The 27,978-nt window shown below is 40.2% G+C and overlaps 1 protein-coding gene across 21 annotated transcripts in view; it reads left to right on the plus strand.

Annotated features, from left to right (window-relative positions):
• Window positions 1–27,978, plus strand: part of EPB41L2 (erythrocyte membrane protein band 4.1 like 2) — a 207,876-nt gene that overhangs the window by 144,254 nt on the left and 35,644 nt on the right. For 20 of the 21 annotated variants that reach the window (XR_009354637.1, XM_059177554.1, XM_059177559.1 and 17 more), the window contains exons 6-12: window positions 937–1,012; window positions 4,358–4,576; window positions 5,943–6,030; window positions 10,048–10,200; window positions 10,775–10,872; window positions 18,169–18,341; window positions 23,141–23,313. Coding sequence is in view for 20 of the 21 variants with exons in the window: in XM_059177554.1 (XP_059033537.1) it covers window positions 937–1,012; window positions 4,358–4,576; window positions 5,943–6,030; window positions 10,048–10,200; window positions 10,775–10,872; window positions 18,169–18,341; window positions 23,141–23,313 (980 nt within the window). In the remaining variant the exon portion in view is untranslated. Of the gene's footprint in view, window positions 1–936; window positions 1,013–4,357; window positions 4,577–5,942; window positions 6,031–10,047; window positions 10,201–10,774; window positions 10,873–18,168; window positions 18,342–23,140; window positions 23,314–24,818 lie in introns of all 21 variants that reach the window. The other variant, XM_059177557.1, reaches the window with a different exon arrangement.

The following is a 27,978-nucleotide window of genomic DNA, read 5'->3' on the forward strand; positions in this document are numbered from 1 at the left end:
GCTTCGTTATCGGTCGGCAGTCACCGTGAAGAATGCATATTCCCACCCTAGCAACCATTAATTGAATGTTAATGTACAGACAGCAGTGTTTTAAACTTAGACTAAGTCATTTCTGACATGGTTGTTTGCTCTGTTCATTCGTTGTGGCACAGTACAGCCAAGCATATGTTACATATGATGAATATACTTACACCTGCTCCATGAAACCTGGGAATAATTTTATTATAAAATATTGTGATATTTTACTGGTCTTTCCCTTCTTTGGGATTTCTTTGAACACTTTCTTCAGCTCACTCATTAATCATTTCTTAAATAGCTAGAGTGATCAGTGATTATCTCCTTTCTCCCAACAATCTACAAATCTTAAAATACTTAAAAAAAAAAACCCAGTAGGGAATATTTGGCATGTAGATATACGGTGGTTAAAACAAACCTTAAAATGATTACGTGGAGGTCATAGTAAAATTTTTGCATAATATGTCACCATACAAAACATTCGAAGTATTAGTAAATGTTTATTAAAAAAATGAATCTGGGGTTTCTGGGTGGAGCAGTCTGTTAAGCATCCTATTCTTGACTTCAGCTCAGGTAATGATCTCAGGGTTTTGACCCTGAGCCCTGTTTTGGGCCTTGAGCTCAGTGGGCAGGCCACTGGAGTTTCTCTCTCTCTCTCTCTCTCTGCCCCTTCCTGCACTCTCTCTCAAATAAATAAATCTTTTGAAAACAAAAGTGAATCTATTCTCTAATAGTGGGTTATGTATGTGATTTTTATTTTTCATTGTTTTTATAAATAGTTTTCTTAATACTAAAAAATGAAATTCTCCAAACTGATTCAGAGTAGGACTGGCGTGTACTGTTTGAACATAACATTTAATTTTTATCAAAATAAGTGGTCATTCTGTTGGTTGAATAAATAACCATATTTAATAATTACAGATCTTCCTTGGCTGTTCACCTTTAATGTGAAGTTTTATCCTCCTGATCCTTCTCAGTTGACTGAAGATCTCACCAGGTACTTTATCCGTATATTTTAAAACAAATCTCTACTTACAGCTCTCATTTATTTTTGTGCATGGGAGAGTAATGGTAATTTCAGTATCAAAACCAAGATATGTTTTCATAAGTGGAATTCTAGATGTTTCCTTGGAAATGAGTGTACTCCAAAATAGTTGGAAATGTTGCCAGTTTCAAAAATTTTAATCACTTTTTAAAAATTTCTCCATTCGCAGTTGAGTAATGGAATATTAAAAAATTATAACTCTGACAACTTTGTTTCTTGTGTTACACTTTTAAAAATCATTGCTATTTAATATTTCAGGTTAATACTAAGATTGTTTTTATTATATAATCCTTGTGTACCTGTGTACTAGTTTCCTATTACTCACAAAGGTGATAGAAGTGTAGAAAAAGGAAATTACTTTGAAAAGCCCATTTTGGTGGGAGGGTGATCTCTTACCTCAAAGGGAGGGGAAGAAAAACCCAATAAAGTAAGTAGGCTTTCCTAATAGCTATTTCATTTCCACCTTCTTTGAGACTGGGCTATAGAAACAGATGCTTAAATTGCAAATAAAAGATTCAGTTGAGGAGCCGGAACATTTACTGATTCTGAGAGTGACTGAGTATCTGAATAGTAACCAAGGAACATTTGAATCCCCAAGAGCCTTGACCTCTTAACCCTATTCAGGGTGGTTACCAGCAATAGGACTTACTAGCTTTGGTAAGAATAGGTGCATAGATTACATGGTCAAGGAAAACTGTGTTCAGAATACACTTTTTGAAGGGCACAGGGTCTTACTGGAAAACTCTGCTTTGGATTCCTGTGGTTCCTGTGTCCTTGATGCTTTCTGTTAGTCCGGTCTTGTGGTCAGACATCAGGCCCTTTCAGTGCTTAAGGGTGCATGATACCCACGTGAAAGAGGAATGGAGGAGATTCCTTTCTAAATCTGGATAAATGACAAGTCTCCCTGCCGCCCACTGCTGCTTGTTGCTGGATAGGGGTTTTCTCAAACTAAGTGAGCTGTGATCGAATTAGCTTCAGCTAGTAAATAATAGACCGTAGCCTTTATAACTGCACAGTGAGCTGCTTGGGAGCATCAGGCTTGACGGGTTGATGTGCTCTGGAGACAGAGCCTCACCACAGGAATGCCTTTGACCGCTGCAGTGAGGGTTTTGTGACCCAGTTCCCTGTCTTTACATACACTTCTTGCCATAATTGTTTGGGGGATGGCAGTCCTCTGCTGATTGCAGTTTACGGCATCCGTAAGTGCTTGGGTTTTTCTTTGAAATGGGGCTTGAACAGTCTCGCTGTGTGTGGTGTGTGGAATGAGATAGTTTGTTGAGCAAATAACCGAAGGCCTCGGCAGGCAGCCTGAGACCAGCTACTTGCCTGGAGCCCAGATGTCAGGACCGAATCTTCCCCATGGCTTGAGTGCACATTTAGAAGTTGAGGTGGCTTTTGAGGCTTTCGAGGAACACTGTTCAGAATAACATTTGAAGGTTGCCGGGTCCTGCTCTGTGAAGAAGGTAGAGCTGGCAAGTTCAGGAAGCTGCCGGAGTTGTCGGAAGTTTCTGGGCCTTCGACTTCGTCAGGAAAGAACTAGTGTGAAAAGTCAAGACTATGATCTAAAAAGAAAACGAGATCTTAGAAATAGATGGAGTCTTTATGGTGAGGTCTTCAAAGTGCCATAGAATGTGGAGAACGAGCCCTGTTCTTGATCAGACTTCGAGAATTGCAGAATACCCTGGAATCCTAGTTTAAAATTGAGTTTTCTAAAAATAAAATAAAAATTAAAAATAATTTGAGTTTTCTAGATTTAATGCAGTTGTGCATGTGGTGTTTCAGGATCAAGGGAATATAATCCTCCTTAGAAAGAGAGCTCCTGCCATGCATAAAAATCTTCAGACTGTAGTGACAGTGAGGGGATTTCCACTCTCTCAGAAGACCATTGAGCACTCACTGCGGGGCAATTACATTGCTAACTGTGGCAGTAGGCCGATGACAAACCAGGTCTCTGCCCCGCCTGACAGCGGACTCAGTGGTAATCTAGGTATGACTGAACTGGGTGATGGCTGACCGCACGGTCCAGATTGTGCTGTCCAACCCAACGGCCATGGGGCTGGACCGCATGCAACAGAGTGCAGGAGGAGACTGGGCTGACATACCAGCAAAGAAAGAAAGAAGGTAGTTGGCTACTAATAGGAATGATATGCTCTAAACCTTCAAGGACAGGGGCATTCAGTTTGGAGGGGTCGATGGTAATCTTTATTAGCAAGTAGTTAAATTCAAGAGTAGAAATCGAGTTTTAAAATGTCAGCAGAGGGGTGCCTGGGTGGCTCAGTGGATTAGGGCCTCTGCTTCAGCTCAGGTCATGATCCCAGAGTCCTGGGATCGAGTCCCGCATCAGGCTCCCTGCCCTGGAGCCTGTTTCCTTCTCTCTCTCTCTCTTTCTCTACCTTCTTGTTAGTCTCTCTCTCTGTCAAATAAAAAATAAAATCTTAAAAAAAAAAAAAAAGCAAAGGAGTGGGTAGTACCCTGCCCCCAGTTTCTCATAGAATATAAATAACATGGTTCTGCATGTCATTTAGTGGAAAATGGAATGTTTTATAACTAACTGTTGATTCCTAGATAACATGTATGTTTTGTTTATATTATCTAATTTTTATTCTCACCTTCAAAGGGGGGTAGAATTCTCATTTTATAGGTGGGGAATTATCCTCGGGCAAGGAAATGAGCTTGCTCAAGGTTGCACAGGGTCAGCCGAGCCTGTTTCTGAAGCTCATGTTTTTTCTGTTCTAAAGTGAACTAGCTGCCACTTTAGATGGAGTAAACGGGTAGTAAGGGCTTTAAAGATTGTCTTCTAATCGTTGTCCAGCTTTCTTTTCCAGGAAAAGAAATTAGTATGAAAAGGCTAGGAAGGATAAAGGGTGGGTGACCTTAGCTCTTACAAATGCTCAAGAACAGCTGTTTTTAAAACTTCATTAGTCTTTACAACTTTTGAGGGACATGCAAATTTTGATTACAGTTTTAAATCAAAGGAGAGCACTCTATGTGATTAGAATTTTTACCTTCAGTCACAAAGCTCTTTACTGGGATCCTAATATGCTGGGTCTGCAATAGCAGCTCAGAATTCCCCTTCTGTTGCTTAGCCAGTTAGACTCACCTGCTGTGAATAAGCCACAAGTTCAGAGCCAAGGAGCTGGGTGGACTTACTGTTCAACAAGACGATTTTGGCTCTGGGCATCGAGAGTTGCCTATATTGTCTGTTTAGTTTCAGAGGCATAGGACAACTCAAGGAATCTTAGTGCTGCAGTCCTAACTGATGTCCTTCCCCATCTTTCTCCCTCTTGCTCCTCACAGATACTTCTTGTGCCTTCAGCTTCGGCAGGACATTGCCTCTGGCCGCCTGCCTTGCTCGTTCGTGACGCACGCCCTCCTGGGATCTTACACATTGCAGGCTGAACTTGGGGACTATGATCCGGAAGAACATGGCAGTAGTGATCTCAGTGACTTCCAGTTTGCTCCCACACAGACGAAGGAGCTGGAAGAGAAGGTGGCAGAGCTGCATAAAACCCACAGGTCTGGCGACTTGCTTCCCAGAGAGAGAACAGCTGTGGGAGATTTAACCCGCTTCCCTCCTCACACTTGTGGGACATCTGAGCGTAGTTGACAAGATTAGCCAGCTTTTCTGTCTGGAGCCTCCCTTAGTGCTAATCCAGACAACTTGTGGCCCTTGTGATAGCCTTTCACTGTGTTCAGGACTCTCCTGTGAAGAGCAGTGCTCATGGCCCTCAGTGCTTTCATTTGTTGGAAAAAGTTACCCCTCTCTCAGACAGCTCCTTCCGTCTCCTCCCAAACCAGTCAATGTAACATAGGCACACCAGAAATACCCGCATATGTGTTTGGCATTTACTATGTATTCTGCCTTTTGCTTTTCTTCTCCGATTTGCTAAGGCTGGAGAGATAGTGAGGATTTGGGGTTTGAATCAGAAATGTGGCTGGTCATGGACCTAGGAGCAGTAATTGAAGTACATGGGTATTTCCTCCATCCACAAAAGATGGCCTTTGCTTTAGCAGTTAGGCTTAACTTACTTACTTAATACCATAGTAAATATACCATATTACATTTTAAGAACTTTTATATCTTTGTGAAAATGTGTTTTTTAGCACATGTTTAAAAAATTCTCACTACAAAATTATAGTTTGCCCCATATTTCAACAGGGTTGAAATTTTGTAAAAAATTGACAAAAATGCCTGGAAAGGAACTTACAGAAATAAGAAATTTTTAAACAGACCACATTCATTGATTTTTCTGTTAAAAAAAAAAAAAAACACCAAAAAAACAGTATTTCTTATATTATTAACTTTATTCTAATTCTACTCAATAGGTATTTACTGAATAATTCAGATTTGAAATACCAGGTCCTGAAATGCCATGTTCAATATGGAGTCTTTGCTCTGTGGGAGCTGAAAATTTGTGGAGTCGTAAATAGAGATGGGGATGGAAATAATTTTAGTATGGGCAGGATGTGATATGTGTTAACTACCGTAGGTGCAAGATCAAATACAAGTACTTGTGGTCTGCATTATGAGCAATCCAGGTGAAATAAAATGAAGGAGTAGGAAACAAGAATTTACCTTTTTCAGAAAGATGAGATCACTTTTTTATTCTCAGGTAACTTATGTTGCACCCATTTCTCCATTGGGGAAAAAACTGAAAGCAATTTTCTGAGATAATCTAAAATCTCTACCTTTATGCTTTTTATCTTAAGAGGAAAAATGCCTGAGGTTCAGAGGTGAGCCTTCTTACCCCTTCCTGCTTACCTGCTGATTTTGTGGGGTTGCTCTCTCCCTGGGGATTCTCCGAGCTCATCCTCTCCTTTCCCATTTTGGCCACATTTTTGCATCTGCCAATAAGATAATACTGTTTCTTTTGATTCTCAGGGGCTTATCTCCAGCGCAAGCTGATTCTCAGTTCTTAGAAAATGCAAAGAGGCTCTCCATGTATGGTGTTGACCTACATCATGCCAAGGTACTGTCCGTATGCTGGGAAGTAGCATCTGTCCCGTCTGTTGACAGAAGTTCTGAGAGGACTCCACTTTCAGAGGGGCCGTGCTCACTCTTAGGAAAAGGCTATTCACCCTCACCCAAGGGTGTCTGATATTTCTCCAGTGACTAACGGTGGGGTTTATGCTTGTGGGAAGGACCACTGATTCTTGCCCTACTTCTTTTCTCAGTGAATTCCCTCTTATACGTACTTATTCTAAGACTCCCCTGTCAGCCATCTTTACCCCTTGTCATGGCTTATTCTGCATCCCAGCTTTTGTGTCCAGTGGTGCCTCTCTCCCAGCCCCCCTCCCACTTCTGTCGTGGGAGAGAAGAGCAGTTTCTGGCAACCACAAAAAGGCAAAAGCAGTATGGATGGAATTTGGGCATATGAAGGAGCCTGAGGGTCGGGCTCTTCTCTGCAGGTTTGTAAGATGGAGGAGACTGGCCTAGGGTCCTGGGGAGGCAGCACCTGCAGCCTAACTTGAGAGGTGAGAAGAGGATGGAACGGCGGCCTAACTGATAGGAGAAGGGGACTGGGTTGCGAAGATGCCACTAATAGGCATCACATACTTCATGACCCCAGTCTGGATGATCACAGGGTGGGGACCGCCCAGGAAGAGAGCTAGAGGTCAGGCGGAAGGTGGATTTGGTTTTGAAAAATGTGTCCAAAGTCAGCTTGTGGAAGGAACCCATGGTTGCCTGGTTTTAAAAGACCCTGCCAATCCCTCCCTGTAGCCAAGGAATCTCCGAGTGTGTGATTGGAGAAATCTCTTGGAAAGCCTCCCACCCAAAGACCTCCTCCCTCCCGAGGCCTCGGATTAATCATTCCCACTCTTGTGTTGTTAGTACTTCATATTTGCAAAGTGCTTTTTCCCTCAGTGTCTTCCTTTATTCTTTAACTGTTTTTCTTGGTTACAAAAGTAATACGTGTAAATTACAGAAAATAGGAGCAAACAAGGGGGAAAAAACACTGAAGTCTCTTTATGCAGAAATAAACACTATTATTATTTGGATACATTTTCTTGTGTTCTTTAAAAAAATACTGGGAGCACTTGACCTCTGAGGCATTTTTTTTGATAGGATCGCACTACAGGTATCATCTTATGAGGGGTTTACTTTTATTGGTTGTTTTTTGCTTGCTCTGTTAAAAGATTTTTCCATGTCAGTAAGTAGTCTCTGGGATCATCATATTTAACTGCTAGGTGCTAGATGCCTTTAATACTTTTTTTTTTTTAATTTTTATTTATTTATTTGACAGAGATCACAAGTAGGCAGAGAGGCAGACAGAGAGAGGGGAGGAAACAGGCTCCCCGCTGAGCAGAGAGCCCGATGATGTGGGGCTCGATCCCAGGACCCCGGGATCATGACCTGAGCTGAAGGCAGAGGCTTTAACCCACTGAGCCACCCAGGCACCCCATTTTCTTAAAAGTACTTCCATGTATACCACCACATTTAAGATTTGAGTGTTTTGTTTTGTTTTTTAATTTTTCAACTGCATAAGACAGAGTGCAGAGACTTGCTTAAGCTGTGTATTGTTAAGCATGCCCATATTTGCCTGATACCTTCTGATAAATTCTAGGGAGTGAAATGGGGCTTCCTATCACTTGTGTGTCTTCTAGCTCCTTTTTCTCTGTGATGGAGATAGGCAGGGTCAGCCAAGAGACCCAGACAGGGGAGGCAGGAGAGAACAGGTTTGGGACCAAGAAGCCTTTGGATCTCTCTTCTTCTTAAATGCTATTACTTTGGCCATGTGTAAATTTTTAAATTTGTTGATCACTAGTTAGAAACCAGTTCTTAGATGGCAAAACTTGGCAAAGTCCAACAATTCTTCTTTGTTGTTGTTGTTTTTAAAGCTTTTATTTATTTATTTGGTAGAGACACAACAAGAGAGGGAGCACAAGCCGGGGGAGTGGGAGAGGTAGAAGCAGGCTTTCTGCCGAGCAAGGAGCCTAATGCGGGGCTCGATCCCAGGACACTGGGATCACGACCTGGGCCCAAGGCAGACACTTAACGGCTAGCCACCCAGGTGCCCATGATTCTTATTTTTTTAAGGTGTATCTTACAAAAGTAAAAAAAAAAAAGTTGTAGTGGGCTGTCTTTCAGTATAATTTCCATTCTTGCTGTGGGGATTAGGACAGATTGCTTTTTAAATAAATTCAGAGTAACATTTACTCATTCTGTTTGTCATCTGATAGACTCATAATATTTGATGGGGATACTTTTGTAGCATGTTGAAAAGAAGGTTTGTAGCAATATAAAATAATTTTTGGTGGAGTTTGAAGTTTGTGCCTTCATCTTTCATTGTCTCAATTATATTTAAATAAAAAAACTTTTTTATTAAGAATTCTTAATGGCATACTCCTATTGGAACAGGCCAAAGAGCATTGAATGGAAGGACTCTTGACACCCAGGTACAGGGAGACCACGAGACAGGAATACCTCTGAGCGCAAACCAGCAGCCCTCCCAATTCCTTCGAAGGGGTGAGGGCAGAGAGTGTTGCCAAAGTCGAGAAGGAGAGATCTGTGTGTGGAGATGACGGTCTTCAGAGGAGCTGTAGTTGTCACAGGGACGTGGTCTTGACCTCCATGTCTCATCTGCAAGAACTTTCACAAGTCAGAGGGCCTGGGATCCTGCTGATATGCATAGGTCGCAGCTTCCTGAGAAGGAGTGAGCAAGGCAAACATGGTGCTCCTTTTTTGTTTATTTTTCTGACTTTGTTGCTGATGATTGGCAGAAGTCACATGTGGAGGACTAGGCATGCTTTTTCCCTTTCACTTGTTACTCGTTATCTCTAATTCCTATTCACACAAATATTGATAATTTTGAAGCAGTATGCAAAACAATGGAAAATGAACCAATTTACTTGGTTCCAGATTGTGTTTATTCTTAAGGAAGATAAAATAGCTTCAGTGTCCTGTCTGAAGATTGCTCAGACTGGAGATGACTTTGTTCAATGTTTCCAGTCACTGTTGCCTTCTTACTTGTGGTGAGAACATGCTGTCTTGAGTAGTCTTCCGGCCTGCTCCCTGTGGCCATGGCCGGTGATGTTTTTGGCAAACACATCATTTGTGGCTAGTGCCAAGTTGCTTGGGCACCTGTGCCTGATTCATCCCAGCTTTTTTCTCTGTTCCTAGAGAGAACTGGGGCTGCCAGATTTGGATGAATAAAGCACCTTATAAATTAGATTTTTTTAGACTTGCTTGGATTTTCCAATGTAATTTTATGTGTATATATGAAGTATTCAGGTATGGTAGCAGAAAAAGCAATTGGCATTGGTTACTTAGTACTATCCTTCTATTTTTAAAAAAGTAACCTGATTTGTTTTAGATGATTAAGTAACAGAGCTGTCGAAATGTTACACTTTGATTGAATATCAGACTTAGAATATGCCAGCCAAAGCAATGCTGAATGTGGACTGGAGGTCAGCCCTCTGAGTTATGGAAGAGCGGCTCTGAAGAATTCATAGATTTCCACAGTCAGTGTCCAAGGGAAATTTTCTGTGACGGATTGGTGTTTTTCTGAATAGAGGCATAAATTGAACAGCTATCAGCTAGCATAGTCCATCTGAAATAAATTTGCCTGAAGTAAAATTGCCAGCTGCACCGGAGGGTGGGCCAACAGACCATCCCCCAGGGCTGGAATAGCCTCCAGGAAAAGCCCGTCTCTTCAGAATGTCTGCATTGAGTTCTGTTTCCCTTTTTCCCCATTAGCTCTTGCAGGCTGACTGGGAAACATAGAAGTTGCGCCTTTTGGAAATTATCGTATCCTGTGGTCAGGTGACTGTACCTCTTTGACCAATCAGAGTTGGTCCTGGAAGATAATAGATTTAAGATGTTCTCTTAACTCGTGGACTGTCACTGAGATTTTAATACCAACCTGTAAAATTGGCATTCCTGGTCATGGTTTAAGGGTTGGGGGTAGGGGCGCGGATAATGGGATTCCTGTCCTTTGTAACTCTGACAACTCTAACCATGGTCAATGACGGCTTATGCTTGGCAGGACTCGGAAGGCGTGGACATCAAGCTGGGTGTGTGCGCTAACGGGCTCCTCATTTACAAAGACAGACTGAGAATCAATCGTTTTGCTTGGCCGAAAATCTTGAAAATTTCCTATAAGCGCAGTAACTTCTACATTAAAGTTAGGCCGGCAGAGGTAAGCAATGTCGTGTGTGCTTGGGCATAACTGAACAGCTCTGGTCCCTTTTCTTCTTCATGGCCATGGGATAACTGAATTTTTCCCCACTGAATTTTAACGAAATGAACTATTCTTTATTCTTTTGTGGCAAAAAAAGGCCAGAGAACTTAATGATAAGAACTTAATGATAAGTTCTTAATGATAAGCCACATGAAGTTTCATGTTGCTAAAAACAAAATGAAACAAAAAAACAAGAGCCACCTATACCTTTTAGTAAAAAGGAAAAGTAGTAAGTGCCTGCCACATAGTGGGGGGAGGACATTATTTTGTTGTTGTTGAAACATCTAAGTGACAGAGATGAGTCGGAAGGTGGTAGAACGGGTTGTAGTGGACAAGGGTTCGAGTCCGTGGTTGTACTTGCTTTTCACAGAATCTAGTATTGCAGTCAATGAAAAATTCATTTTATGTAATGAATGAATGTCTCCTTTTTTCGAGAACTAACTTCTTGCAGAAACTTCTGAGTCCATGTTTTTCAGTAGCTTCTCATCAAGTTCTAAGAACTATACTGATTTAGTGTATTGATTTATTCTAGCTCGAACAATTTGAGAGCACCATTGGATTCAAACTGCCAAACCATCGGGCAGCAAAAAGACTATGGAAAGTGTGCGTGGAACATCATACCTTCTACAGGTAATTTGAATGCAACAGCTTAAAATTCATTAGAACAGCTGTTGGTACCCTGTGCGTATTAAGAGGTGGTTATGAAGAGAAGGACAGAGGCAGCCACACCCTATCTTACCTCAGTGCCACATCTCCTTGGCCGTGCCTTGCCCTCACTTAGAGCTGATCCATGTCTACGGTGGTCCCAAACTCGGCTGACTATAGCTACCTTTCTTACTGTCACCACACTCTCCAGGCCTGGCTGCCATCCCTCTTGCCACCATCAGTCATCACAGGCTTCATTTCACTGTCCTTACCAGCTCCCTCCCATTTAACTTCTTTCCCCAATCAGCCCAGATGCTGGGGGTCTGTCCCTTTGCTGCTCTGCCAGGATGTTCTAACCACGTGCCCATTGTGCACATCAGCCTGCCCCATGACTGGTCCTGGGTCAGTCTCGACCTTACCGCTTCTGTATCTGTGCTCACAGACGCCGCCTTCAGCAGCAACTATCCTGGTACACATGCTCGTTCCTTGTGAGAAAGAATCGCATAACTCCGCATAGTGCTGTAGGTTGTTTCCCATGTCAGCTGGATCCTCAGAGCTGCCAGGGAGCCAGACCTTTTCCTTTCTTTCCCATCACAATATTCGTGGTCTTCCTGAGTCCCTAGGAGTCTGGCTTCTCTGCTCAGATGCCGTCTTTGCGTGGGTCACATTATAAAAGCTGTGGTCGTGAGCATTCTCAGTTCACGTACCCTGTTTTCCCTCTTTTCCCATAATTATTAGCATTCCCTGCTTTTTCTATTCATTGTTTCTCTCTATACTGTCTCAAGGAAAAAAAAAATAATCATTCCCCATGGAGTCTCGATCCTTCATTTTATGCCTCACATAAGATCATGCTTTGTGCAGTATATACTCTCCATTGAGTGCCTTTGACTTCTTCTTTGGCCAGTAAACATGTCCATGTCTTACTCCTTTAAAAACCAAAATAGACCAATAAAACCAGAAGATCTCCTTAGTCCCTCTAGCTGTCTTTAGCTTGGGTCCCATCTCCTTTTGTGCTTGTCTTCAAGGGCATATTTCTCCATTACTCTTCTTAGCTGTCATTTTCCCTATTTCCTCAGTTCATATTACTGTGGTCTGTATAGCTATGAACCTCCGTCGTGAAGCTTTTTGCCTCAGACTCTTGCTTTGCTACGCCTGTCCTACCACACTCCGGGTGTGTGACTGTGGTAAGTTACATTACCTTCCTGGGTCTCACTCTCGTCATCCGTGCGATGGTAATAATAGTACCTACCTTATAGGGTGACTTCAAAGAGTAAGTGAGAAAACACACGAAACAAATGTAGAACTATTTCTGGTATATGATAATGTTTCTCATCACCATCAGCAGCATCATTATTTTTAGTTTGGTACTATAGTGTGCTATTTTTAAGGTGAATTATTAGCTGGTACAAGTGACTCAAGTTAAATTGACACATGATCTGTTTTCAAGACTGCTCTAATATATTCATTTTAGAGAAAGGTAACTCATAAAAGATACTTGAGTCCATCTGACATAGTTACACTGAACCTATTAATCTTTGAAAAGCTTGTAATTTCTCTTGGTAGCCATGACAAATTTCTCCTCAGAACAACATGAGCCTGCCTCAGATAAAGCTAGTAGATAACGTTTATGAGTTCAATGACACACAGGTCAAGGCAGGACAGATAGCAGGCTTTCCTGTCAGGTAACGATAATGGAAACAATAATTATTTTAGAAATGACAGGTGCTACATTCATTGAGCGGATATTGTCGTCAGACACACGACCACTTGCTTTACCTTGTGCCGTCTCATGTATCATTCACCCCCACTGAGCAAGGGGCTCAGAGCTGGGTGCTCATAAAGGGCACGGGGGCCAGGTGCCCACACAGAGCTGAGGACCTAGCTTTGTGATCCCAACACCTGTACTGGTCACCTCTGTGCGGTCCTTCCTCTGGTAATTCTGTAGCAAGTGTTTCCGAAATGTCTGTTAGCCCTTTAAAGCTCTAGGCTTCTCCATGTTTGCTGACACACTATGACTCCAATTTAAAAGTAGACCAGTTTGCTTCTGCAGACTTTTGAGATAATGGTTAACAAAAGGATTTTTAGATCTTTAAACCTTGTGCAACTTTTCTTAGGATAGGAGACGATGTTTCTAAAAGCAGGGCATTCATAATTCGTCTGCAGAGTGCTTTGAATCAGATCTGGATTTTGTTCTGTTTTTATCATGAAAGATGCAAATGATTTCTTCAGACAATTAAAATGGCCTTCAGATTGAAGTCATTAAAGACATAGATCTTTCTGTTGATCGGTAGCCACTCAGCCAAACTAATATTAGTGGAAAAAGAACATAATAATACAGCGGTTATTCTTCTTTGAGTGGTTGATAGGGCCTGTCACCCTTCTAAGTGCTGTGCATGGACCGGTTCTTTTAATCTTTACAACACCATTGTCATCTTCACTTTACATTTGGAAAGTCTGCAACACAGAGAAGTCAGGAAATGTGCCCATGGTCCCGTAGACAGTCACGGGTGAAGATGGAATTTAGAGCCAGGCCCTGGGGCTCACAGTGCCCACTGCATACCCGCTCTGCTGTGCTTCCTTCTCTCCTCCCCGCCCCCCGGCTTTTGGTGGTGGTGGCGGTGTATAAACAAGATTAACACAGGCCCCTATAGCCTGGCGTTAAAACTGTCCCTTAAACTTGGCACTGTAGATCCAGAGTAAGTCAATTTATGTCATCTGCCACTTCATAGAGAACTTTATTGTTTAAATGTCTGATTGGCTTTAGTAACTGAAATGTGCGTTTTTCTTGAAACGTTCCTTTAGTTTCCATAGGTAATTAATAATAAACATTATGATAATATGGAGATAATAGTATCTGAAACAATAATACCTGATTTATAATGGGAGGATTTTTGTAAAATTAAAATGTTACTGTGCTTCTTAAGCAGTAAAATATGTAAAAGTTGATTTCTTTTGTGATGTCACCTTAGATTGCCTTGCGCAGGACCATTAGAACTCTAGAATGATTAGGTCATTATTATTTCCCGAAAGTGAAATGGTAGAGGTCTTATAGTGATTTTGATGTTGTTTTTATGAAGATATGTTCTCCTTTGGTAAAGAAAAGTAATGTCAAAAGGAAACAATTGTTCAGTGATCTTGAAACACTTTGTTGCTTGGCCTATATTTTGGTAGGAAATTTATTGGCATTACCATTGACTTAAGCTGCCAAAAATATTCTTTTAGAAAACGCTAAATAAATGTCTGTCAGTCCGTTTTTGTTTTGATATTTGCTTCTATTTAATTGCAACTTAATTAAGGATTTCTTTGTTGTCAGAAAATTAATCTGTAAGTTAATATTTTTTGTATGTGGTCACCAGTGCCATTTGGGTAAAGAAGTATTTTATCTCAAGTTGAAATAAAATAAAAATCCTCTAGTTAATGACTTTCCTAATCTTACATTGTGATAGATATATGCCTTTAAAATACTTGCCTTGTATTTCTTGGATTTATATTTTTGAAATATCTTTTACAAAATGCATAAGTGGATGATATGATACATATTTAAATGGCAACCAACCGTCTGTTACCTTATAAACAAATTAGACTAGGGGCACCTGGGTGGCTCAGTCGTTAAGCGTCTGCCTTCCGCTCAGGTCATGATCCCAGAGTTCTGGGATCAAGCCCAACATCGGGCTCCCTGCTCAGAGGGAAGCCTGCTTCTCCCTCTCCCATCCCCCACTGCTTGTTTTCCCTCTTTTGCTGTGTCTCTCTGTCAAGTAAGTAAATAAAATCTTTAAAAATAAAAAAAAATTAGACTAAAGAAATATGATTGTGTAGAACTCTCCTCACCTGGACTTAGATATTTAACTGGTTACAGATCCCAGTCTATATAAATGAGAGCCCGCTTTCATAACTGGAGGAAAATATAAAACCAACAACCTCATTTTATAAGGGCTTTTTGTAGCATTGGGATTGTTTTATTAAATTAAGACTGAAATATTCAGCAGTAGTTCTCACTGTGTTAGAAGTTCTAGAACTTGTATCCCAACTTCCTTTCTCTAAAATCCTGGCGTAAGACAACTCAAAAGCTGTTCTTCAATTCTATTCTGAGAACGGGAATTCTGGAAAACGGATAGGTAGACATGTCTTTGGATTTTCTAGCTACTTAAATTCAGGTGCCCTCCAGCCTGTATTTATTGAGCACCTGCCGTATATGGGACCTAGCACAGATCTGTGCGAAGTTATGTAAGATAAACTAATAACCAGAAAATCAGGAAACACTAATGGAGGTTTTCTTAATTTTGTTTGAAATTGTTTTGTGAAGACTGCAGTTTCTCAGGTTTCTCTCTTTGTGAGTTCAATTAATTTTGTAAAAGAAGAGGAGAAAGTTAAATCTTTAAAAAGATCTATGCCTTTACCTAGATATTCTTTAAGATTTCTCATAATTCCCACAAGTCAGTAACCTGTTTCTAGTTTAAAATTTTAAAAAAAAATTTGAGTTGGGTTTCATGAATCGGATGTGATAACACCCGTAGGCCTAAAAGGGGTGTTGTCACTGCTGGGGGTCGGGAGCTGTTACTGGAACTAGAAATGAGAGCTACCAGTACATCCTCCTGTGAAGCTGATCTTCTAGGAAGACCTGGCCTTTTGTTGAGAGAGGCAGTCAACTGAGGTGACCCTATAGATGGCTGCCAGATACCCCCAACCTCACTTTTCTCTTTACTTCCTGTCTTTTGTTTTGTTTTTGAATAGTTACACTTTATTGGTTCAGATAACATGAGACCTGTCCTTTTATATGTCACACGTATGATACATTGTTGACTGTAGCTGCATATACATCATGCATTTGGTACATTGTGGACTGGCCACATGTTGTGCAGCTGGTCTCTAGAAGGCTCTAGCTTCATCCTCACTGAAGCTTTATGCCTGGTGACTAACAACTCCCCATTTCCCTCTTCTGCCAGTCCCTGGTAACCACCATTCCAGTCTGGAATCTATGAGTTTGTTCTGGCTTCCTCATACAAGTGAAATCATGTAGTCCCTGCCTTTCTGTGTCTGGCTCGTTTCATGTAGCACCATGTCCTCCAGATCCATCCATGTTGTGGGTTGCAGAATTCTTTTTCTCGTAAGGCCAAGTATCACTCCGCTCTGTGCATAGACTTTATCCGTTCATTTCTTGGTGAATGTTTATGTTGTTTCCCCATCTTCGCTGTTGCCAATAGTGTTGTAATGAACATAGGAGTGCTTCTGATTTCTTTTCAGGATCCCAATTTCAGATTTTTTTTTCTTTGATAAATATCTAGAAGTGGGATTGTTGGATCATATGGTAATTCTGTGTTGAATGTTTTGAGGAAGCTCCATACTGTTTTCCATAACTTTTACATCATTGTGCATTGCCACTGAAGGTGCACAGGAGTCCCAATTTCTCCACCTGCTTGCCAACACTTGTTGTCTTTCGTGTAATAATTTTGGGGGATGGGGTAGTTTTTTTTAGGGTCATCAATGCCTATTTTCCCCTTGAGGTATTCTTTAGAAATTCTTTTTTCCTCTGGTTGATCTTCCATTTACTATAGAGTGTACTTCATGAATAGATGATAAAGATACATGTGATTTAGCTAACTTGTTTTTCATGAATGAATATTTCTTCCCTTTTTTTTTGAGGGGTAGGGTGAGAGAGAGAGAGACGGGAAGGGCAGAGGGAGAGGGAGAGAGAATCTTTAATCCACTGAGCCACCCAGGCACCCTGGGAGAGAGAGAGAATCTTAAGCAGACTCCATGCTCAGCACCAGAGCCTAACGTTGGCCTTGACCTCACAACCGTGAGATCACAACCTGAGCTGAAGTCAAGAAGTTGGGCTCTTGACTGAGCCACCCAGGTGCCCCGAGAATGAATACTTCTTTATCATTGCAGTGACGAGCCTGCCAGTGATCCTTTCTTTTCTATAGATGATTACTTTCTTATAGAGCATTCTTAGATCCTCCTTAACTGGATTGGTAGGTAGGAAAACACTGTCATAGTCAATGAGAAGAGAGAGAGAGAGAGAGAAAGAATGATAAATGACCATATTTCTCACCCTGCCTCTCTTATTTATGATCAGGATGCTGAGAAATTTAATCTTTCTGTGCCTTTACCTTGACTGGAATCTGTAGTTGTTGCCTTTAAGCAGAAGATTTCTTAAAAAAACAAACAAACACAAAACAAGCCGAAGGTTGAAAAATACTTGAAATTATAACGAACTCTTTAAGAAATCCCTTCTCGGAGGGATGGCTGAGTGGCTCCATTGGTTAAGCATCTGCCTTCGGCTCAGGTCGTGGGCCCAGGATCCTGGGATTGAGCCCCGCATCGGGCTCCTTGCTCAGCAGGGAGCCTGCTTCTTCCTCTACCCTAGCCTGCAGCTCTCCTGCTTGTGTTCTCTCTTTCTCTCTCTCTGACAAATAAGTGAATAAATAAAATCTTAAAAAAAAAAAAAAAAAGGAAAAAAGAAATCACTCCTTGGAGAATGAAAGAAAAAATTTTGATGGAGCTTATGTTCTGGAATTGTCAACTGAAGCCATCTTGTTTAATAAATGCTGTAAGAGCTCCAAGATTATCTTTGTTTGTTAAGATGTTTTGCCAACTCGTGATTAGACAATGGAAGCGAGACAATTCCAATTGTATGCCAGACAAGATTGGATTTATTTACTAAAAACATACTTTTGCATAAGCCTGAAAGTATTTGACATCAAGAAGGTTTGCCTTCATTTATTATGAGCCCAGGGTGTAAGCAGCGGAATTGTGTTGGCAAGTAACAATGTTAGTCATCTCTACAGATCTGCTGTGTGCTGTGTTCTTCATGGGAAAGCATTGCTTGATGGAGTGGATTCCTGAGTTGGATTGGATGTTCTTTCCCAGGAGAAATAGACATAAATATTGAGAATTACTAATGGTAATGGATTGCCACTTGGCACTTATAGCTAGAAGCAAGAATTCAGACATATGTGTTTATATAAATGATTTAAGCTAATACAAATAAATAGCCTTTGATATACACTGAGAACAGCTGCTCTTTTGCTCAGGTTGTGGGAAACATACTATTCATGAATACATGACTGTGGCTTTAGTCATCTTATCGCTATCCTAAAGCTCTGTATGTAGGAGGATTTATAAATAATGTTCTTTTTTCATTAGAAACTTTAGGCAGCTTTTTGCTCTTTAAGTTGAGTAATCTTAGTAAAATGGGATATTAAAATATAAAGTTTCAACTTTTTTTAAAAAAGAAAATTCATAAAGGCTCCTATTTCAGTTCTTTGTTTCTTCCTACAGGCTTGTGTCTCCAGAGCAGCCACCAAAGGCCAAGTTCCTGACCTTGGGGTCCAAATTCCGCTACAGCGGCCGTACCCAAGCCCAGACCCGTCAGGCAAGCACCCTCATTGATAGGCCAGCGCCACACTTTGAGCGTACCTCTAGCAAACGTGTCTCCAGGAGTCTAGATGGAGGTAAACACATTTATGATAGTTTGGATTCCTTTACTCTTTTCTCTAATCCAGTGGGGTCAGAAAGTGGTGATGTAGTGAATGAGGTCCTCAGAAACATCCTAGAGGGATAGCTGTTTATTCTGAATAAATAAAATGGTATTTCTTATACTCACAAGAAAAGTTTATAGTGTTCTCAGCTGTCATTCTGAACATAAATTTATGCAGTGTATGCAAATATTGAGAATTCTTGTGGATAAGATGTTGGACAAACATATATCTGACTTAATTGTGATGTATTTTATGTGTTTTAACTTCTTAAGCTTGTTAATTAATGGCAAAAGTGGAATTCCTCAGATTTTGGTATGATAACATAAGAACTTTTATTCAAAGGAACTTAAAATGTTCTAATTTTATGAGTTTAAAAACCCTTACTGAAGCTTTCCAAACTTTCTAGCATATCGAAACCATCTGCTTCTTTCAAAGACTATGGTTGAAACGTCGTGCTTTAACAAAAGGAAGGGAAATACAGTGTAATGACTAGTTCTTCAGCCAAGGCTAGAGTGGGGGGAAGGGAGATTTGTATAAATTTCTATATTGTTTTATTAGAATTCTAATTAGCTACATATTTGTAGTTTTGTATATTTTACATATGGAAATAAATTGATATTCTTTTCCTTCATATATGTATCTTACTATCCTAATTTTGGCTTAATAGCAGGTCTTCTGTAAAGGAACTAAAGTTAATTTTATGTTAGAATGCTTTATAAGAAACTTCATTTTACTTTGTGCCTGGAAGAAATTAATTGATGAATGAATTTCTCTTAGAAGTAGTTTTCCAACATTTTTTAGTTGATTAATCTCAATATACATAAAAATAGTAATATTAAATCTAAATATTTGTTTCACTCCTATCTATCACCTACGACCTTTCTTGGTTGCTTCTTTTACTGACATTTTTCTGAAATAGGAACTAGAACAACTTCTGTTTTAAGTGGCTAAAACAGATGTGTTAGTAGATAAAACTGCGCTCATTTGTGTGTGTATGTGTGTGTCTGTATGTGTGTGTTTATCATTTGAGTTTTTGAATATAGTTGATGTAACAATGTTACATCAGCTTCAGGTGTGTAACATAGTGATTCAACTTCTGTGTAATGCTATGTTTGCCACAAGTGAAGCCACCATCCATCACCATACAGTACTATTACACTATCATTGACTGTGTTTTCTCTTCTGTATTTCTCATCGTCATGACTTCTTCTTTCTGTAACTGGAAGCCTGTATCTCCCATTACACTTCACCCATTTTGCCCCTCCCCTCCCCCATTTCTCTCTGGCAACCATCAGTTCTCTGATTATAGGCCTGATTTTAAAATGTGCTCTCACTGATGAAGGATGGACACTCCTCAGCCTTGATCTATTTTTCTTGGAATAAACTTGGAAAAGAGATACAGGTAGACACACAGAGATCTGTCCAGGGATTTGTTGATGGGCATTTTTGTATATATAGTAATTAAATCTTGACTCTGGAGAATCTTCCATATAATTTTGAGATGACAGGTAGTGCAAGGGATTCATAAATTGTGGTTCAAGTAAATGTCCACATTTCCAAATGTGGTAATTTAAATTTAGTGAATCTTTAATGTGCAATAGCTATCAGTGTATCTTTTAGCTCATCAACAACACAGCACTTTTTTCAAGTAAATGTGAAAAATGTGCCTGCTCATGGAAATATTTCACAAGCCTTGCCCCTTACCACAGAGAATTTATCTAAGTGCTGCCTAACTGCTGTCAGTGTTGGTTGATGCCCTGAGAGAAGTCATTCCTGCTGCTGGAATATTGCCTGTTTCAGTCTTTGTTTTAAACTCTGAGGCATTACAACTCTTATATTGCGAATTCTAGAGTTCAGAAAGAGCAATTAGCCACTGTGTTTTGACATAGATAAACATGGCTCGAGGAAACCCACCATCTGCACAACCTCTGTACAATCCTCTGCACAACCCAAGTGGTGAGTGCAGAGGATTATAGTAGGTCTGTATCTGAAAACAATGATTTTTACAAGTAAAAGCAACAAACATGGCACAGTGATCCATTATTTTTCCTTTTGTGTTTTGGACACTGTAATTCATCAGATGGGCCAGTCATCAAAAGGATTATTGTGTTCTTGTGAAAAATAGAAGGCTTTTCGTGCCAATACATGACCAGACAGCCAGTGAACTATTTGGTGAGGGATTCCAGGCTTTTTCCCTCCTAAAGCAAAGTGAAGCTGTAACCTGGTACTAAACTGTATTTTCACCACCACTGCCCAGCAATATACCTTCCTGTTCTTGTTGTTGACATGGGTTATATTTTCTTGTCCCTGTTTAGTTTTTAAGTTACACCGGACTAATTTAGATTCATAAATATTCCTTACTTTAATGTTTGGCAAGTGAAAACAAATCTCCCAGTTCTTGCATGCAATCTAAAAATGAATGTGATATCTAAGATGAAGCATTAAAATAAAAATCAGTCTAGAACAGCTTTTTTTAACAGTGGGATTCTGAGATTGGGAAATCAAACCCCAAAGGAGGCAAATGAGTTATTTAAGAGAACAACCGAGATGCATCTGAGATTGGAGGAGACAGTGATGTCCTGAAAATGGAGACTGTAATAAGCAGGAACCTGAGATTGAGCCATGGGAGAAGGAAGGCCCATCTGGGAAAGAACCATTTTGGTTGAGACTTGAGGGATGAGGGGGAGCTAGCACTGAGTAGAGCTGGAGATAAAGCATTCTCGGTGGCAGAAACAGCAGGTCTAAAAGTTTTAAGATGAGGGAGAGCTTGATGCAGGCCAGAAACAGAAAGAAGACTAGTTAGAGCTTTGTAAATGATGGGGAGAGGTAGGCTAGGGACAGGTCATACAGGACCTTGTAGGCCACGAGGAAGAATACAGTTTTTATTCCAGTGCTATTGAAGTGTGTATGTGTGTGTGTGTGTGTGTGTGTGTTACACACATGTGTGCACACTTACACCAGCCTGTAACTGCACTATATTACCTTTTTAAAAAAATCAGTTGGTGCAATGTTGAGAGTGATTGATAGGACAAGAGAGGAAGCAGGCAGACTGGTTTGGAGTATTCCAGGTGAGAGGAATGAGGATCTTGCTTGGGCAAGAGTAACCAGCTGGCCATTTGGCACCATAACCTGAGCACCTGTGGCCTCCAGGCTTCTCAGGGTTCAACAAGTACTTAAGACCTAGAAAAGGTTTTTTGTCTCAAAATGCAAAAAAACCCCAAAACAAATAGCGTGCCCTCCTGCACACTGAAATTAATGTGTCTAAAAGCATGCAAAATAAGTATTTTGTCAACCTCGTTATATAACTTTAAATTTGATATTCATTAACATTTTGCTTACCTTATACCTTAAACCATTCGTAGGTCAGAGTTTACCATTTTGCAATAATTTGCGTATGGGCAAGAGGTGCTTAAAAATCATAATCATAAATTGAAAGAATTACTCATAGTCCTAGATTTTCCAAGGAAGAGTTATTAAAATCTTTTCAAAAATTAAAAATGTTGAGAAATAATTATGCTTCATGTAAGATGTGACTTTATTTTGTGATTTTGTTGTGGGCTTTCAGAAGTGGGAGTACTTAAGGACCACCAGAGTCTTAAAGTGGCCCAGAGTGGTAAAAATGCAGAGGAAGAACTGGCCACATTTAGATTCAGTTGGATTTGATGGTGTTGAGGGATGAAGGCCGAAGGCATTAAGGTTTCTGGCTTGGTTAACTGGTGAACATATGAGTGTGGTATCTGGCAAAAAAGACCAGGCTGGGGAAGAAGGAAGGTTTGGACAGGGTACATGAAGGGTGTGGGCTGAGAGCTTTCTTGTAATACAGAGATTGGGGTGCTTGATGCCTCCCTAGTTCAATCTGGCGGATCACACAATCCCTGCCCTCTAGGAGCTTGTGGCCTAGAGGGCTTTGTGTCTACTGCACTTCTCTGGGGACATAGAACCACTGTCAGTCACCCTGTCAGTCAAGCACTTTTTATACAGGTGAAATAACCTTAGTCATTGGGGGCTTGAGGGAGAAGCTACATATGGACAGAGGCTTTGTCGTTGCTCCTCACTTGCATTTGCTGAAATGTTATGCCCTCTTAGGTTGATCTGCTGTATGACAGAAATTTCAACCCAATGTATGTTCCTGTTCATCTGCAGGAGAGATGAAGGAAATACATGAGGGCCAGGTTTTCTGGGTCAGGAAGTATCTGTGTATTAGATTTACTGTAGCTCAAGTTGAGGCATTCAGCGGGGAGGTTAGAAAAATGAAAACTATTAAACATAGAAGTTATTTCTGTAATACCGACCTTTCCAGTCTTGTCATAATTTTGAAAGGTATTCAAATTAAAGGTTGCTTTATGGAAAAATCTTAAAAACTTACTTAAGCAAGTCATTTTAATCCTTAGATAATTATTTGTTGCGGTAAATAGATTCAGAAATAAGTTCAGGCAAGATCAAAGAGACCCTAGAGAATTCAAATATTGCTCACTTTAGGATTCTGACATTATGTGCCATGTCTGTTTCAGCTGGTCTTAGAGCTCCTCCTACTGGCCAATGATCAGACTCTGCATCCTTCAAAAATCGGATTTGAGAGCCTGGTGTAGTTGAATGGGTTAAAATTTGGACTATAATTAGAATTTGGAAAAGTTTAAAAATGGGTTTGATATGTTGGTATCTTCAGAGCTCAAGCAACGTTCCTGCTAAATGTCTGCATGCTGCCTGTTTCTCAGTGTAAGCTTGACCATTGAAATGCCCTGAAGTAATCCCAAGTGACCCTTCTTTCCTAGCTCCAGTTGGTGTTATGGATCAAAGTCTTATGAAGGATTTTCCTGGACCTGCTGGGGAGGTTTCAGCATATGGCCCCAGAGTTGTCAGCACTGCTGTGGTTCAAGATGGGGATGGCAGGAGGGACCTCAGAAGCCCGACTAAAGTCCCACATGTGCAATTCATTGAAGGAAAGGTATGGTAAATTAGCAGAAAAATGTAATCTTAAGTGTACTTTGACTGGAGGCTGTTACATTTGTTGTTTCAGAACTCAGGTATTATTTAGAATTAGCGTATGTTCTCTGTGATAGAAGTTGTCAGTATGTAGGCTTCTACTGGTTTGAACAGGGTCTCAAACATTTTTCTAATTGTTGTTCAAAGCAAAATATTGTAATGTAAGTTATATTAATGCAAGCAAGTAATTTAGTAGCCTAAAATTTTTAACTGTCTGCAAAATCATCCTTTTTAGCTAAATCCCTCTACTATAGGAGCTGTGGTGACTTGAAATTTATATTTGTTTGTTACAAGTAATTTTAAGTATAGTCTCAAATATTTTAATTACGTTGACTTGAGGGCTTTTTTTTGAAATGAACAAAGATGGTTTTTATGAAAAGTGTTATTTTTCATTAATTTCTAAGTGAAGAAGAAATTCTTAAGCCAAAGGTGATTATTTTGTGAACAGTGAATGAGAAGATGGTGTGTTGCTTATTTCCTTATTTGGCGCATACACTGTAGTGAATGGAGAAGTAACTGATGCCGTGTTTTCAAATTTGTCACTATTATTTTATGATACCTTTTTACCTTGGGCAAGTACTTGGAGGTAGATTTGAAGAGGCTTGGAGTTCATCGGATCACTCTTCTATATCTGCACAAAGCAACTTTTTTTGTAGATAACATTGGAAGTGAACGCAAGAAGGAAATGAAATCCTGCAATAGATTTATAATGTTTTCTAAATTTTAACTTTTGAAAAATGTAAACACCTGCAACATGAATTTATAAAGAAACCACTAGATGAAGGAGCAGCCAGTGACTCAAGAATTCCTGTCCTGACAACCTGTCGGCATGGAGGAGGGCTCAGGGACCACAGGGGGGCCTTACAGGAACCCCAGGGACTCAACCATCAGGTCCTCCAAATGCCTTTGTTAAAGAATTTGTGACTATCATGCTGAAATTAATTATTTGGTTGAAAATAATTTAGTTAAAAATAACCAACAAGATCTCTTTAACTAGTGAAAAGTTAGAGTCTTTTTTATAATTATGCTATTAAGGCCCCCAGTGGTTGTTACATCTGAAACAGGAGCTCAGCCTTTCAGAGTCTCCCTACCATTTTGCCAAGTTACTTTGCAGTTATTTTTAAAAGTTACTTTAAATTCCAAAGGAAATTCTGCTTATCTTCAGCAAATGACTGGGTGTAATGCTTTGAATACTTGTCAGCAGCCAGGTTTATGAGCAAGAATGTCGTTTGAGTTTCATTGGGTCTATTTGCAATCCGTAAGAAAATACTAAATCCAGTTTTTCTCTTTAAAAAAGATCATGTAATTCATGTTCTAACTGCACTGTGTTAATAACAATCCCTACTTGCAAGTACAAGTTTTCACTAACTGCCCATTTCTTCTCTTTCTCTCTTGCCTTTGTTTCTCCTTTGAATGTTACCTGTTGTGCGATTTCTCATTGAATCATGGGTTTGCTCCCGAGGGTAGCCTGTTCCCATGTGTCCACCATCACCTCTCATTCGCTGTGTTTCCTCTCTTTCCCCAAACCTTTTACCGGTCCCTGAGATGGACTTGCTTTCAGACATTTCGGAGGAGGACCCCTTTGGGGAGGCTGACCAGATCACACTAGACAGCTTAGAGCTCCCTTCCAGCGGTGAGCTGTCCGAGCTGGGGGACTGCGAAGTCCCTGCCCTTGATTCTGTCTCGGGTCCCATTGCAGCCCCTCCTCAGCCTGACTGTCCTCCCACCCATGAGAAGCCTCTAAAAGAGGCTGACCGCAAGGATTCTGAATTTGGGTACTTTTCCTTCCATTTCTGCAAATGCTTCCCACCTAGCTTCCCCTCCCTTCTCGATGACGATGGGTATCTTGCTTTCCCCAGCCTCCCCAAGGTCTGGGTCTCCTTCCTCCCCGACGATGTCCAGCACTACCTTCCTATTACCTCCCCTTCCTTTCTTCCTTCCCTCATCCTCATCTTCGGACTCCTTCTCTCTGCTTCTCAGTCAGTGCCTTTTTCTCTCACCTTTTCCCTTCCTCTGGCTCTATCCCTCTGCTATCTGGAGGCTAAAGCCACTTCCTTCAGTGTTTCTCATGACTGTGACTTGAATGACAAAACAGAGGAGGAGGAAGCAATTGCTGGGACTCCCACCTAAGCTTTAATTTGTGGGGTCAACAAAACTCCAGCTTCCTAATATAGAGTGTAAACATGTGCATAAATTTCACCACTGAGTACCCTCAAAATAGTATGGTCTGCACATTTTCACATACATGGTGTTTTAGTGCATGAGAAATACATGTAAATAAGTACTTCCCCTTCATTGATTTCCATGGACCAGGTCCACACATTCGAAGTTGAGAACCAAGTTAGGGATTATTTTGTAAATATCTAGACTGTACTAGGTCTTCAGAACAAAACAAAACAAAACAAAACAATAACAGGAAACCTCTGTTGCCCTTAACAATCCATATTGGCTTTGTCTGTTTTCCAGACAAATAGCAAGTCTGTCAATGCTGTTCCTGTAGGACGGACACTTGTTTCAATATAGAACTTAGATTCTGTGGACATAACCGTAATTGATGTGTATTAGTAGAACTCCTTAGTGCCGTTATTTCTCGTTAGGAAGCCAAGCTCGTTCTTGCATTTATGAGGATGCATCTGTAACCTTTACTCCTGACATTTATGGGTCTAATCTCAGAAATTCCTTGTCTCCCTGTTACTGTTAGCATTGTGGAACCAGATGAATTTCAGGTAGTTTTTTTTAGTTTTTATTTTTTTGCTTTTTTGTTTTTTGTTTTTAACTCTAAATCATGTAGTTTTATGAAAGAGTCACTGTCAGGTATTTGTAAGGAAGATATTACTCTTTAAGAAATACATATGAAAAATGAAACACAGCTTTTTGAAAATTTAGACTATTTGCCCTACGGTTGGGCCGCATAGTGTCCCTTTATTTAAGATTATGTGTCCGGTTTGAGGATTTTTGCCCCTAGATAGGGCTACCTCTGCACTACAGGTTGGTGCTAATGTGTGCAGGATGTTTTTGTTTTGCTAGTGTGGTCTGGTGACTTCGTGTCTCATAGCCTGTGGGTACTAGCCATACATAGAGAAAAATCACTATTTAGAACAAACCTAAAGAAAAATGTAAAGACAATGCCATGAGTAAGCATACTGGGTGAAACCACTATTCCCAAATGTTACCTGAAGAATGCCAAAGATTGGCATTTTAGAGAATTAAGTATTGACCAATGAATTGGAACATGATCTTAATAGGTTGTTGGATAACTCTTACTTTTCCTTCTGATAAGAAGATACTCTGAGCTCCTGATCACCTCAGAAATACTTGATTTAAAGGGAGAGAAAAAAAAAGAAAGCATTTTGAACTCTCACATTTAACACTCTCATTCCAGTAAAGAAGAAAAGGAATGTTCATGATCCTGCTATAAATTAACACGTGAAGTTTACCCTATTGTCTTTTGGTCTCAGAATCATTATTTTTCCTTTTTTGTTATTCCTCTTCTTGAGTCATAGTTATCAGGATTTATGCTTTTTTAAAAATAAATATATTGAAGTATAATTGCCATACAGTGTTACATTAGTTTCAGGTATAACATAATGATTCGGCAATTCTATAGTCTGTCACCATATGATGTTATTAGAATATTATTGACACTATTCCCTATGCTGTGCTTTTCATGTCCATGACTTAGTTTTAAATTTGCAGTTTTTTTTTTTTTTCTTTTGGGTCATTAGATACTAAGAATTATCCAACCATGAAAAATTATTCTTATTTAAAGAATTTTGTGAAGAAAAAGTTGCTATAAAATATGAGTACTTTTAAATATGATTTTAGCATGCAAGTAGCAAAATCAATTTTCCTCCCAAAGAAAGAGATCTATGTTAAAAAACTGAATTAGAGGGTGAATATGTGTCCCTGAGGTAAAATTTGGTTTTCACTTTCCATCATTCTACTTTGCCCTCATCCCTAGTTGATTTAGACTTTTCACATTAGGACAGATGGAATTATGCCATTTTTACACTCTCCTATTTTCATTGATGAGTAAAAACATTAAAAAAACACCACATAATCTAGGGACTGAGAAAGAGTGAAGCTTCCATTCTCCATTTCACCTTTGCAAAGGATTCCTTCCACCATTTGTTCGACACTGTAGGTGAAGAAAGACCAAAGTGGCTTTATGTTCTGCATCTTCTGAGGGCCAAACAGTAATTACAGGTTGGTAATCCTAGTTCATCATTTCAGTTCAAATACAACATCTCTGCATCCCTGGGTAGAGTTTCTACTGCTACTTTTCTTCTTTCTGGCCATTTGCTCTACGACTTTCAGGTGAAGAGGAAAGAAGAGGAGACACAGCTGGAGGAGGTGGAGATTTACCCCCCCTAAAATTAGATACCTGGTGGCTGCTGCCTGCCATACTTGTGTTTGCACATGCGCGCGTCCGGTGCGGGGGTGGGGTAGGGTGGGGGGTGCACTTCCGGGGTTGATATGTGAGTTTTGCTTGTGGTGGCTTTTAGGTTCTTAAGAGTTTTATTCCTCTTATATTTTAATGTCTTGGACTATCTGACTTGGGGTTGTTTCTGGTGCTTGCTGATTGATACACTTATGTTTATTTGCCTTTTCCCCCCTGTGTGTGATT

The sequence above is a fragment of the Mustela lutreola genome, chromosome 6 (assembly GCF_030435805.1).
Source record: "Mustela lutreola isolate mMusLut2 chromosome 6, mMusLut2.pri, whole genome shotgun sequence".
Taxonomy (NCBI): Eukaryota; Metazoa; Chordata; class Mammalia; order Carnivora; family Mustelidae; genus Mustela; species Mustela lutreola.